At 49.5% G+C, this 14,757-nt stretch overlaps 1 protein-coding gene and 1 pseudogene across 1 annotated transcript in view; both read left to right on the plus strand.

The window, feature by feature from the left end:
* The first annotated feature begins 2,232 nt into the window (after positions 1–2,232).
* LOC131096425 (uncharacterized) overlaps positions 2,233–14,757 on the plus strand; it is a 1,435,131-nt gene continuing 1,422,606 nt past the window's right edge. The window contains 3 exon segments of the mRNA XM_058044763.1: positions 2,233–2,250; positions 2,663–2,906; positions 2,909–3,482. Of these exon segments, the coding sequence (XP_057900746.1) occupies positions 2,233–2,250; positions 2,663–2,906; positions 2,909–3,482 (836 nt within the window).
* On the plus strand, positions 13,240–14,203 carry LOC131096462 (olfactory receptor 14A16-like; annotated as a pseudogene).

The following is a 14,757-nucleotide window of genomic DNA, read 5'->3' on the forward strand; positions in this document are numbered from 1 at the left end:
TTTGGCCCAGCAGCGAGGGTCAGACCAGCCCAGGCACTACATAACTGATAATATTGGGAGCCTTTTTCTAATACCATGGGAATCCCCAGGGTCCCCCCTCTCTGCTTTTCTGACCTTGGGCTTCTGAGGCTCCCCCTTCTCTGTGCTGCTGGGGGTTCCCTGCAGCCCCCAGGGGTTCCCCAGATCCCCCTCTCTGGGCTCCCTCTTAGCAATGCCGGGGCTCTTGCTGTCTCAGCGCTGCCGTTTCCCCTGACTCTGCTCCAGGCTGTGGGGAGCTCCAGGGTTTCCCCCTCGCAAGGGTGTTCCCCTCTCCGGGCTGAATCCTGGCGGTCTCCTCTCTCTGGGCTACACACTTCGGTGTCCCAGTGTTCTCCCCTCTCGTGTCCTTACCCGCGAAGAAACAACCTGCCGGGACACCGCCAAAATCTCCCCAATGGGCATTTGCAGCTTAGCTTTGGAGTCCTTTGAGCTCCAAAAATCTCCCCATTCCCAAAAAAATACCCACCTATGGAGCACCCAGGATATTTGGTTGAGCTCCCCCTCTGTGATCACCTGAGATATGGGGGGGAAATGCCCCAGGGACCGGGAGTGCTGCGGAGAAAGCGAGGGCTGGAGCGTGTGTTCCCCCCGCTTCCACTTCCCACTCCTCCTCCTCTCACCCAGCTCTTCCTCCCACCCGTCCTCCTCCTCTTCCTCCTCCACACCTCCTCCTCCTCCTCCTCCTTCTCTTGTTCCCTCCAGCCCTTGTCCTGCTGCTTCTCCCTCCCTGCTCCACCATCCCATTCCTCCTGTCCCGGTCCTGCAGCCCTCGCAGCCCGTAGCAGGAACGGGGATGGAGCCGGGACAGGTTGGGATAGGCAGTGTGGGGCTCTCAGCTGCTCCCACCCGCTGGGGCCGGGAGGAGCAGGAGGAGGAGAACCCTGCCTGGGGAGAAGGAGAGGCAAACTGGGAAAACTGGGGGCTGCACATCCACACTGGGGCTTGCTGGGGATGTTGGTTGAGGCCTTCCAGCCCCTGGGGCTCCTATCAGGCAATCTTGGAGGGGGGAACACAGACAGGGCTGGGGAATGCCAGGAGTGGCATCGCTGGGAGGGACTGGGCTGTACTGGGATCATCCTGGGATCATTTTGGAAGTGAGTAGGAACCTGCCGGGCCAATTGAGACCATGTTAGGGGCTAATGTGATATACTGGGAATGACTGGGATCATTCTGAGAGTGAGTGCGAGATGCTGTGAGCAACTGGGAGCACGCTGGTAGCAAATGGCATCATACTGGGACTGATTGTGTTGATGTAGCTGGAGGCAGCTTGGACCATACTGGGATGGATTGGAAGCAACTAGGATTATACTAGGACCATACTGGGAATGGTGGTACATGACTTGGATCATATTGGAAGTTACTGGGATCATACTGCTGTTAAAAGGGAGCAACTGGGATCACACTTTGAGCTACTGAGAGCAACGGAGAGTGTCTGAGGTTGGAAATGCAAGATGTGAGTGGGGGTATGTATTCTATTGCCATCTCTTAGAGGTGGGGCAGTTATCTTCTGTTAATTGGGCAGTTTTCTTTATCTCTTCCACAAGCCCTCCAGGGAGATATCTTCTGTTAATGGGCCATTGAGCCTCACTGCAGGACTGATAAAATTACCTCACCCCATTGGTAGATGTTCCACCCATGGGGAGGAGCCAGGCATTCCTACCTGGATATAATCAGAGATTTGGAACACCACAGTCAGGCTTTTCCCACTGGATTCCCAGAGGAGCAGCTTTTCTTCTCCCCTGGATTCGCTGAGGAAGACCAGACCTATCTACACCACCACTGGACCTTTGGAGGAAAACTACACCCTTCTGCAGGAACCACTACTTCAACAGAACCACATCTGTCCCTCCAGGAGGACTGCAGCCACCATTTAATTGGAGTGCAACAAACACCCTGACTAACAGGGTGTCAGCTTGGATTCTGACTCTGTCAGTGGTTTTCTTTCTACTATTACATTTTTCATTTTATTTTTCCTAGCAAAGAACTGTTATTCCTATTTCCATATCTTTCCCTGAGAGCCCCTTAATTTCAAAATTACAGTACTTTGGAGGGAGGGGGTTTACATTTTCAGTTTTAAGGGAGGCTCTGCCTTCCTTAGCAGACACCAAGACAGGCAGTGGGACCATCAAACCCAACGCGCTCAGCCCTTGTTTTCCCCCAAGCCAGGATTTCCTGTTTCTAAACCTTGGCCCGATGCAAGAGGAGGAGGTCGTGAGGAAGAGGAAGATGGCCCAGCAGCCCCAAGCAGGTGAGGAGGAAATCAGTGCCCCTTTCCCCCTCTCTCCTGCTCCATCTCCCACCTCAGCATGGCCCCCGGCTGCAGGACAACCCTGCTGCCAAAGCAGTCCTGCTGGGGACGCACTGGGAGGATCTCCTTGTCCTTCCCTGTGGCACGCAGGCAAATCCCATCCTCTCCTTGTCCTTCCTCTCCCAGACCAGGAGCTGAGGATGGAGAACAGGGCGGACAAATCCCCACAGCACAACCTTGTGGAAGAGGCTGTTTTGAGCAGCTCCACAGCACAGGAATCCAACGGGGAGGAAAAACCCCAGAGATCCCGCACGAGGAGGGGCTGCAAACGCAGATCTCAGGCATCTGAGGGGGGAAAGGCCCACCCTGGACCAGGGAGGCGCCTGGAGCTCAGAGCTCGTGGTCCACGAGCAGCTTCAGGGTAAGGAGAAGCCCCAGAAGTGCTTGAAATGTGGGAAGAGCTTCAGCCAGAAATCCAACCTGATCTGCCACATGAAAATCCACACGGGGGAGAGGCCCTATATATGTGAGGAGTGTGGGAAGAGCTTCAGCCGGAGATCCAACTTGACTGTCCACTTGAGGAGCCACACCGAGGAGAGGTGTTACAAGTGTGAGGAGTGTGGAAGAGCTTCAGCTGGATCTCCTGCCTGATTGTCCACCTGAGGAGGCACACCGAGGAGAGGTGTAACAAGTGTGAGGAGTGTGGGAAGAGTTTCAGCCGGATCTCCCACCTGACTGTCCACATGAGAAGGCACACCGGGGAGAAACCCTACGAGTGTGATAAATGCAGAAAGGGGTTTCAGACCAGCTCTGATCTCCTCAGGCACCAGCGCACTCACACAGAGGAGAGGCCCTTCCTCTGCCCCGACTGTGGGAAAGGCTTCAAGTACAACTCCTCCCTTGTCAGCCACCAGCACATTCACACCCGGGAGAGGCCCTATGAGTGTCCCGAGTGTGGGAAGAGATTCACCCACAAGTTGAACCTGATTGTCCACAAGAGGATCCACACTGGCGAGAGGTCTTACGAGTGTGGGGAGTGTAGGAAGAGCTTCTGCCAGCACTCCCACCTGATCTACCACCTGAGGAGCCACACTGGGGAGAAGTCCTATGAGTGTGATAAATGCAGGAAGAGGTTTCAGACCAGTTCTCATCTTGTCAGGCACCAGAGGATTCACACAGAGGAGCGGCCCTTTTGGTCCTTTTTCACCTATACGAATTGAGAAAGGACAGAGGATAGCTCAATTAGTTCTACTGGAGCAAATGACTAAAACATTACCCCCTCATCAATCACAGTCCCGGGGGAAGAGGGATTTGGCTCCAATGGAGGATTTACTCAGTTAACAATGGACTTAAATGTTCGGCTAAAACGTCCTGTATTGATAGAGTATCAGGGTGACAGGCAAACCTTGGAAGGTTTATTAGATATTGGTGCAGACTCCAGGATTATCAGCCTGGATTCCTGGCCCCACAACTGGCCGTTACAGCCAACCACAGCAGCAGTTACCGGGGTTGGAGGCTTAACACTTGCAAGGAAATTACCCATGTTATCAGTAACTATCTATTGAAAAATTTTACGGAGTGTTTTCTCTGTTGTGCCTTTGCCCCCTACTGTGCAGTGCCTCATTGGTCAGGACATTTTGGCTGAAATGGGGGTAGTGCTGACAAATGAGTACCCTTTGGGCTAATGGCCATTGTGTGGACTTTCCCAATCCCACTCATTTGGAACACGGACACACCAGTGTGGGTTAAGCAATGGCCGATAAAAAGGGAAAGTCTGGAACAAGCACATGTACTAGTACAAGAACAATATGAGCAGGGTCATTTACAGTTGTCAGTAAGCCCATGGAATACCCCTATTTTTGTTATTTAAAAGAAGTCGGGAAAATATCATTTGCTACAGGATTTATGGGCTGTAAATGAATAAATGGAGCCTATGGGAGCCTTACAACCAGGTTTGCCTAACCCAGCCATGTTGCCAAAGGACTGGCCACTGTTAATTGTGGATCTTAAGGACTGCTTTTTTACTATTGCTCTTCACCCTCGAGACACTCGGAGGTTTGCATTTACCTTACTGGCTTTAAATAGGGAAGAACCAGACAAGAGATTTGAATGGCTTACTCTCCCACAGGGAATGCGCAACAGTGACCCTTGTGTCAGCTGTATGTTGACAATGCTTTACAACCTTTGCGACAGGCCTGGGCCAAAACAACGATTTATAATTACATGGATGATATTTTATTTGTGCAGCCACAACCTTTTACAGGTTGTAAAACAAATTCAAGAAATACATAAGGCCCTGGAACTACATGGCTTGGTTGCAGCTCCTGAAAAAATTCAATTATCTGCACCCTGGAGATATTTAGGATGCAGATTACTGATCAGGTTGTTACCCCCCAGAAATTGTAATTGAATATTAAAGTACATACATTGCACGATGCTCAAAAGTTACTTGGTGATCTGCAATGGCTGCGCCCTATTGTGGGCATCCCAAATGAGTTGTTAGATGAACTTCAACCTTTACTAAAAGGGACTGACCCAGAATAACCTGTCCATATAACCTCTGAGCAGGTTAAGACACTTCAGCAGATATTGGGCGGTGTGACACAGGGCAGTGCCCGTAGACGAGATCTTAACCTCCCCATACAGCTGACAGTTGGGTGTGGAACTAAATTTTTACTGGGTGCACTTATTCAGCAAAACAGAAAAACAGGGGAGGCGTGGGCCTTAGAAGGGGAAGGTCCTCCACTTCAACAGCATAAAACCCTTCTTCAAAAAATCTAAATTTTGGCTGACCTGCTAAAGAAGGGTCATGAACAGGCATTACAGATTACGGGAAAGGAGTCTGATCAGATACGGATACCAATGAAGAAAGATACGTTGACCTGGTACGTGATAAACAGTATGGAATTACAAGAGGCACTGCTGGGAGCTGGAAGCGTGATTGCCACTGATTATATTCCCAATATACCATTGAACTGGGTAGGGCAGTGGGGTTGGATTCAATGCCCATAAAGATCACAGAAAGCCACTGTCGGATGCTATAACAGCCTACACGGACACAGGAAGAAAGTCAAGAACTCCTGCAGTGACCTGGCAGGAAAAGGGATAACGGCACCATCAAATTCTCCAGGCTTCCGAGTTGGATACTTTACAAACAATGGAGCTATTGGCTGTTGTATGGGCCATGATGTCTTTTTTGGGGCCCCTCAACATAGTGACAGATTCTTTGTATGTTGCAGGAGTGTGTGAGTGAATAGAGGATGCATCTATAAAAGAGGTTCAAAACCAGAAGTTACATGAGCTGTTTATTCAGTTACAGAGGGCAATTAAGCTGAGAAAACATCCCTTTTCTGTTATCCATATCAGAAGTCACAAGTGGGATATTGGTCTAGGAGAGGGCAATGCGCAAGCAGATAAACTAGTCTCAATCACACAAATTACTCCAATTCCCAGGCAGACTATGGCCAGAGAGGCACATTCCATGTTTCACCAAAATGCAAAGGGCCTCCATAGAGAATTTCAGATATCTATGGAAGAGGCATGGGCAATAATCAAAGCCTGTCCCATATGTAGTCATCATAATGGGGGCTGCGGGTTAGGTCTGGGAGTTAACCCAAGAGAGTTGAGTACAAATGAGACCTGGCAAATGGATGTCATGCATGTTGCTGAGTTTGAAAGGATGAAGTATGTGCATGTTACTATAGACACTTATAGTCATTTTATATGGGCCATAGCACAGACTGGTGAGAAAGCCGGGCAAGTGGAGAGGCATCTCAGCAGCTGCTTTGCTGTAATGGGAGTGCCATGCTGTATTAAGACAGATAACAGGCCTGCCTACTGCAGCAAAAGAATAAAGCAGTTCATGCAAATGTGGGGGATAGAACATGGAACAGGCATTCCTAATTCCCCGACAGGGCAAGCAATCACAGAAAGAACTAATGGTACCTTGAAAAGATATCTAGGTAAATACAAGGATATTAGAGAACCGCAAGAAAGAATGTTAAGGTGTTTATTTGTTTTAAATCACTTGTGTGTCTTTGGGGAAAGCAAGGTCCCTGCTGTAATTCGCCACTATGTACAGGAGAAAGAAAGTGTAAAGCAAGACGTATGGGTAAAATACAGAGATCCTAAAACAGGACAATGGCAAGGTCCTGCTAAGGTGTTATACTGGGGCCGCGGATATCTTTGTGTCTCTGCCCCTACAGGATCCTTATGGGTACCTACCTGCTAAATGGACCTGAGCAGCTGTGTTAGATGGAACCACCAGAACTCCATCAACTGAGCGCAGAAGACCATCAGTGATTAGAGACGAAGCTGTTGATCATCCTTCGACCAATACTTCTTAAGCTGAAAGGACAGTGCAGTTTGGCTATCAACCAAGCAATTGATTGGTGTAAATCCTTAGATTATATACTAAGCCTGCTTCAAGCACTTTCTACATTTGAATTTAGAGGGCTTAGGAACCTAGCTTGTATTGATTGTCATAATAGACAGTGTGCTGCGTGGGTATTGTTCTTTTGCGGGGGCTGTCAGCAAAGTAAGTGGGTACATCAGACTCAATTACCTGACTTGTGGTGCAGGAACTGTGGATTTTATTGGCAGTTGGGCTCCTGGCAAGCAGAACTTCAGGCCTTTACAGGATTACCTGGTTGCCAAGGGTTACAGTTGTATGAATCACCAGAACAGAAAATTTTTGCATGGTTCAGGTGGGAAACCCAGCATTTAGTTAAACGTGCTTTGGGACAGTCCAAGTCGCATATTTTACAGACTAAGGTTGGCAGGTGTATTCCCCTTTCACAGACTAGTATAATAGGTCCAATTTCTGCAGATCAAGATCCCAACCAAGCGTGGGACACTTGTCTGAGCGACCTAAAGAGGTTAAATCTGAGCAGATCAAGGAGAAAGAAGGGGAAAGGAAAGAAGAGACATTCTTAACGACTTGTGGGAAACATATTTATCTCCCGAATGTTTGGGTTGTTCAAAGCAGCGCCTGGGGAGACCAGGGTGATGTGGCACTTTTATGCTGTTACCTTGCTAATCCTCACCCTCTTAGCAGACAGTGCAGATGCTGCCGGAAAAGTGAAAACTCATCATGCATGGGCCCCACCTCAGCCTAAGACTAACATTTGGGTCACCCTCGCAAACTTAACTAACCAGGAGGCCATTTGCCTGTTGTTATCTTCTCCTGGTAACTCATTTACAACTTGCTTGGTTGGGCTGCCAGCAGATCCCTGGCCATGTCCCTCAGGTGTACCCACCTGCAAAACTGACAATCCTAAGACAAGTGTAGATAATTGGGACCAATGGGTTTCTCATTTCCCCATAGCACCACAGGAACCCCAAGAATTGGAGCTGTTAGGTTCAGTGATGGCAGATGCATGTATTAATTTTAACCACAGAAGCCAGCTTTCAGCCAAGAACCATTCCACCATTGTAACTTCCAGCATGGCTGTGTATCGTAATGCAACAGCTTGGTGCAATTATACCACTATTGAAGTGAAGGGAGACGACCATCCAATTGATGAGCATCGAACTCCAATTTATTGATCAAATCAGCCACTTTATATAACAGTGTTAATTAACTTCATGCATATTGCAAAATTCGAGCTCACGATAGGTTACAGAGAAAACTCTAACCCCTCCTTTTGTTTATAATACCTGTGGTTTGTCTATTGAAAACAGGATCAGTGTTCTCAGAGAGCCCAAGGACAGAATGTTTGCCTGTCATGGGAAAACTGTCTGAGAATCTTATTGTTTATAAAGTGGTGCTTGAGAGAGCCTAATTATTTATAGAATCAAGCCTGGGAATTGCTTTACAACTACCTTTTACTTTTCCCTCAACTCTATGCCTTCATGGCCTCTTTCTTTCAGCCATGCATGAACCAGACTCTCCACATACCACAAGAAAAGTGTCGATCTCATCAAATGACCGTATTCAATTGCCAGCAGGTTACTTCTTAATCTGTGGGGACCGTGCTTGGCCTGGTGTCCCATCGATGCTGCACGGGGGGGCCATGTACAATTGGCCCTGTAAGCTGTCTCTGCTTACACCCAATACATCCATGATATTAAACATGAGCTGCCACCATCGTCAACATAAGAGAATGTTTCATGCATTTACTGCTGACTGTAGGGACGATGTAAAATTTTGGTCCCCAGGGGCAATAATTGCAGCATCCTTTCTGACTCCAGGGGTGGCAGCTGCAGGTGCCCATGGTGCCCTAAATAAGTTGGGATGCTGGCTTGCAAAGCAAACCAATGCCACCTCTTTGACACTTTCTAGCCTTTTGCTTGATGTTGATTTTATTTGTCATGCAACGCTTCAAAATAGAGCTGCGATTGACTTTCTTTTACTTGCACAAGGCCATGGCTGTGAAGAATTTGAGGGCATGTGTTGCATGAATCTTTCTGACCATTCACAGTCTCCATCCATGCCCCCCTCGCAGAATTGCAAAGGTTAACTGGAAACTTACAGGTAGAATCAGGTTTCCGTATTGATGGATGGCTCTCATCGTTAGGCCTGGGATCATGGTTACGTTTTGTTGCTAAAGTTAGCATTATAGTGGGCATTATAGTTCTGTAAGTAGTGTTAATTTTGCCATGTTTTTGCATGTGCTTACAGAACATGGTGCAAAGGATGATATCTGCTGCATTTAATCAGACTATGCTTGTGCAACAGGAAAACAGGGGAAGTGTGGAGAGCTTTGTGGACAGTTGTCTAGCTGAGAAAGGTCACATCAACATAATGCAGCTGGTTAAGCTTGAAGGGGACAATATAGGAGTCAGTAGTCAGTGTCCAATGACAGGCAAGGACATGTGCCCTTGGTGCAACAGCAGGATAGGGGAGAACATCTTTGGCAGAAATACGAAGAAAAGTTTCAATAAAATATCCACAAGAATGCAGAAGTAGGCGTAGTTGGCTGATAAGTTACTAGGCAATAGTGAGCTCGCCTTTGCGATATGTATGAGCCTAATTAACACTGACATAAAGATGTGTGCCTATCAATAAAGATTTGAGATTTGCTGATCACTCATATTGCATGCCGCATTTCTCCCGCCGATCCCAACATTCTTATTACTCTTTCTTTTAGTTGCTATTAATAAACTTTTCTTTATACCCTTTTTAAGTTTTGAGCCTGTTTTGCCTTTCTCCTAATCCTATCTCACACCAGGAAATGAGTAAGTATATTCTAGTGAGTGCACTGGTAATCAGCCAAAACTGAACACACCACAATAATTGATGCATTCACCAAGAAATCTCAAATTGGAGAACCAAAACATAAAAGGAAACCTTCCTGATGAACTGCAATAGAGCAGAGGAAAATCAAGGCAGAGCCATGGTTTGTCAGGAATTGCTTGATCCTAATGAGCCCCGTGGTGCATTTTGACCTGAGCACTGGAACCTCATGGCCTGAGAGGATATGGCACAAACCTTTCCAGGAGGAAAAGTCAGAGGAAACACCCAAAGTGTCTCAAAGCATGAATGGGTCCTACTGAGGTCCATCCTCAACACAGGCTCCTCATGGACTCTTTGGAGGACAGAACTGGAGGCCAGGATGGCACAAAAACCTCTCAGATACTCAGTGTGGAATGGAAAATCCTTAAAAGTACCTAAAGGTATCCTTAAATCCTTAAAATACCTTTAAAAACCTTGAGTACCTCAAAGTATTAATGAGCACCACTATGTTTCAGTACAAAGCTCTCAAGGGACTCGTTAAAGCAGATAACTGGGGCCATGATTGCACAAACCTCTCACAGAGTCTGTACCAAAAGGAAAACACCAAGTACCTTAAAATAACTGAAGTACCCTGAAGTATTAATGAGCCCTACTGAGTGTTGTTACTGACAAAGCCCCTCCAGGGACTAATTACAACAGATAATTGGAGGCCATGATTCAACAAACCACTCTGACTCCAAGGCAAAAGCCAAACCCAAAGTCCTTTGAAAAACCTGCAGAGAGGCTCCTGGCCCAGAGGCAGCTCCTGGCAAGGGCAGCGCTGCAGAGAGACAGCTCTGGCCAGGAACAGCTCCTCTGCACAGCCCAGCAGGGCTGGGGCACTGCCTGCAGCCACCCCGGGCACAGCACAGAGGCACAGAGGGGTTAAACTCAGCCTGGGCTGGGAGAACAAAGCAGAGCTCACTCAGGGCTCACTAGAGCAGAAATCAGCCCAGGTTTGAAACAGTCATTCCCTGGCTGTGGGAGAGAAGCTGCAGTTATTGCAGGGATCTCCTGGAGCTGGCACATCCCACAGCTTTTAGGACTTTTCAGGAGGACTCTCAGGGCTGCTCCAGGGCAGGGCTGTGGCCCTAGGGCAGGGCTGGCTTTCCCTGCTGCCCCAGCCCAGGCACAGCCTAAGGCAGCTCCTGTTGCCAGGCTCTGCTGCAGGGCTGAGCAGCCAGGGCTGCAGCCAGGGGTGCCCAGGGCTGTCGTGCAGAGCAGGGTCCTACAGCCTAGGGCGCTGTGCTGGGGCAGGGACTCTGCTGCCTGCCAGGGACAGCTCTCACCCGGCCCGGGGAGCTGCTCCCAGCGCTGGAGAGAAGCTCTGGGGGGAAGGAGCCACCCTGAGCAGGGCAGGGGCTGCTGCTGAGAGGGACTGGGTGGGGCAGGGCTGCTCCCAGCTCCAGACCTGCCTGGGCACAGCTCCAGAGGACACTTCTTAAAAGAAGGTAAGCCTGGGATTGCTGGAAAAATCAGGAGCTTTTCTGAGAGTTTTCAATTTCCTACTTGGAGAAGAATGGGAAGGTTGGGGTGATGACAAAAAGATTTTTGTATTTTTTACATTTTATATATTCATAGCTCTCTAAATTACTATCATATAGTTACAATACTATAATCCTTACTTAACTCTATTAAACTCTTAACTCTATTAAACCACTATTATATTCTTATATAGCTTTATTCCTGAATTAAATCTAGTATGTTTCCTTACCTTTCTCTTAATAACCTGACTGTCAAAATATATTCCTAAAATGCTGTATAGTCCTATTCTTTTATATAGCCCTGAAATACTATATAGTCTTCTAGGAACTGGACATATAGGAACATTTTGGGTTTTGAGAATGAGCAGAATATGAGCAGTCATTATAAAAAGTGAAGGCAAAGAAGCCTTTGGACCTACTCCAATGGGTTGACCAGGGGTGTGTAACTAGGGAAACTGAATCTCCTTTTGGATGTTCCTGTTAAATATCCTAATTAATCAACCTTAATAATTTGTTCAAATCAGGAGCTGGGTGTGCCCCATCCCCACTGGGACACCTGGAAGCTTCCAATAAATGTCTGGTTTTTACTTTACTGTTCTAACACTGTTGCAAGGGTTTTTTTTTTTTTTTTTTTTTCTCTCTTTGGGTTATAGACAGCAGAGGGATGAGAGAAGCAGAACAAGAATTGTAATCTCAGAATCACAGAACATTTTGAGTTGAAAGGGACACATAGGATCATCAAAGGAATGTTTGAACATTTACACAGACTCCAGAATTGTAACTTTGGGTGGTCAGTCTCTCTGCTGGGAGCCTCCCAAAGGGCCCTCAGCCCTGGACAGCAGCAGCATCACCTTTGCAGGGCCCATCAGGGCTCTCCTGAGCTGCCCTTGCCCAGCTGCACACAGAGCCTGCCCCAGCCAGGGCCCTGCACACAGGCAGGTTTCTGTAGGGCCCAGCCAGGGCACACAGGCTGGGATGGGCTCTGTGAGCGCTGGCAGGGACAAGGCTGCTCTCAGGAGGGAATGTCCAGGCCCAGGGAGATGCTCAGGGAAGGAGAGGGGGCTGAAGAGAGCAGTGCTGGGGGCAGGATGAGTGCACTGTTGGTGTGTGGGAGGTGCCGGGCACAGCTGGGCACGGGAACACTGTCTTGAGTGCCCGGCTGTCTCTGCCCTGCCCTCTCAGGCACAGCACCACAACACCTTCTCTTGGTTCTGCACTGCCCTGATATTGTCACTGTTATCTGCTGCTCTCAGGGAGACTCTGGCATTTGCAGCAGCTGAGTCAGGCACTGCCATTGGCATTCCTGCCAGGCAGGGCTGTCCATGGGAATGGGATGTCCAAGCTTCCCTGGCACCTGTGGGGCTGTGGGCAAAGCAGGCCATGGGAAAGGGGAATGAGCTGAGCCCCCTCCCTTGGATCCCATCATGGGCACAGCTGGGGATTTCCTTGCTGTGCCCTTCCAGGCTCTGAGCAGCCCTCCTGGGTGCAAATCTGTGCCAGAGCCTCTGGGAGTTCCCTGAATGTCCCACGGGGAACTGCAGAGCTGCCACAGCTGAGGAAATGCTGTTGGGTTTGCAAAGGGAGCCGAGAATGTCGTTGGCACGAGGGGGTGCTGAGACCTTGCCCAGAGACCTTGAGAGAGGGTGAGACATTCAGGGATCCCTCTGCTCTGGGCAGGGTCTGGTTTGTCCCTGGGTGACCCAGTGAGTGTGATTGTGCTCTGATTGCAGCCAAAGGTGCAAAGCCAGGGCAGGTGGGAACAATCCCATCCAGCCCCTCACCTTCCTTCAGCCACAGGGAATCCTTTGCCTCTCCCATCTCTCAGTGGCAAACTCTGAGTGCAGCAGGAATGCTGGGGATTTCTGACCTCAGAGAGCCAGAAATGATGTGTGGGTAGGAAAACAATTCCTAAAAAAACCTTCTGCTATTCATGTCTTATAGGACTGTGAATGCAGATGCTACCAAGCCTGTCTGCATTAGAAGCGATTCCCCTGTCAAATCTTGAACATCCAGCCTTGTCCCTCTGCCACATGGCCACAAATCCAGGGCAGCAGGGCAGGGATGGCTCCTTGAGAGCCCCCAAGCACAGGCCTGGCTGCTCCTGGCACACTCAGCCAGCACAACTGGAGCTCAGGCAGGGACATGGCTGAAGGTTTTCCCAGAGCAGGAACAAGGCTACAGGAACAGTCTGTGGGGAATAGCCCAGGCTTGGCTCAAAGCAGCCCATCCTGACTTGTCACTGTCCTTTCTCCATGAACAGGTCCCCATGCCCAGCCACAGCAAATGTCCAACAGCAGCTCCATCAGCCACTTCCTCCTGCTGGCATTGGCAGACACGCGGCAGCTGCAGCTCCTGCACTTCTGCCTCTTGCTGGGCATCTCCCTGGCTGCCCTCCTGGGCAACAGCCTCATCATCAGCGCCGTAGCCTGCGGCCACCACCTGCACACGCCCATGTTCTTCTTCCTGCTCAACCTGGCCCTCAGTGACCTGGGCTCCATCTGCACCACTGTCCCCAAAGCCATGCACAATTCACTCTGGGACACCAGGGACATCTCCTACAAAGGATGTGCTACTCAGGTTTTTCTGCTGATCTTCTTCATGGGAGCAGAGTATTTTCTCCTGACTGTCATGTGCTACGACCGCTATGTGTCCATCTGTAAACCCCTGCACTACGGGACCCTCCTGGGCAGCAGAGCTTGTGCCCACATGGCAGCAGCTGCCTGGGCCAGTGCCTTTCTCAATGCTCTTCTGCAAACAGTCAATACATTTCCCGTGCCCCTGTGCCATGGCAATGCCTTGGGCCAGTTCTTCTGTGAAATCCCCGCCATTCTCAAGCTTTCCTGCTCACACTCAAAGCTCAGGGAATTTGGGCTTCTTGTGTTTTCCATCTGTGTAACATTTGGTTGTTTTGTGTTCATTGTTTTCTCCTATGTGCAGATATTCAGGGCTGTGCTGAGGATCCCCTCTGAGCAGGGACGTCACAAAGCCTTTTCCACCTGCCTCCCTCACCTGGGCGTGCTCTCCCTTTTCCTCAGCACAGGCACATTTGCTCATCTGAAGCCTCCCTCCATGTCCTCCCCATCCCTGGATCTGGCCCTGTCAGTTCTGTACTCGGTGGTGCCCCCAGCCCTGAACCCCCTCATCTACAGCCTGAGGAACCAGGAGCTCAAGGCTGCCGTGTGGACAATGATGACTGGATGCTTTCAGGAACATTAAATGTGCTGGCCAATTTCTGCCGATCACTTGTAATAAAAGTCATCATTGATACTTCTTGTTGGTTTGGTTTTGGTGGTATTTTTTCTTTCATTTTAGGTATTCATGTTGTCCACAAAGAAAAGCCATTCCTTGTGTCATTTCTCATTTTGTTTCTATCCAACTTCCCTGTGGCCACAGACTGCATCAATGAGGGGCTGCGCTCCCTCTGGCTTTAAAGGAACTACAGGGTCCCCCAGCAGAGTTTTCTGCACAGATGCCCTTTTGTTGCCTTCTCTGGAGCTGCAGCAGCAATGTCTGTGTGCAGAGCTGGGGGCAGATCAGTGCTGGCACAGCAGCTGTGCCCAGCAGCAGCAGCACTTGGTGTTGCCAGTGCTGCTGCCGTGGCCCTGCCCCACTGCCCTGGTGGCCCTGGTGTTGCTGTAGGGCCTGAGTGCTCTCGGGGCCGGGCACAGCCCTGGGGGTGGCAGTGCCAGGGCTGCAGCAGGGACAGGCCATGGGCACTGCTGGGGCAGCGCTGACGGCTCAGCCCAGGGCCTGGGGGCTCCAGGCTCCTT

This window comes from Melospiza georgiana, unplaced genomic scaffold, assembly GCF_028018845.1.
Source record: "Melospiza georgiana isolate bMelGeo1 unplaced genomic scaffold, bMelGeo1.pri scaffold_29, whole genome shotgun sequence".
Taxonomy (NCBI): domain Eukaryota; kingdom Metazoa; phylum Chordata; class Aves; order Passeriformes; family Passerellidae; genus Melospiza; species Melospiza georgiana.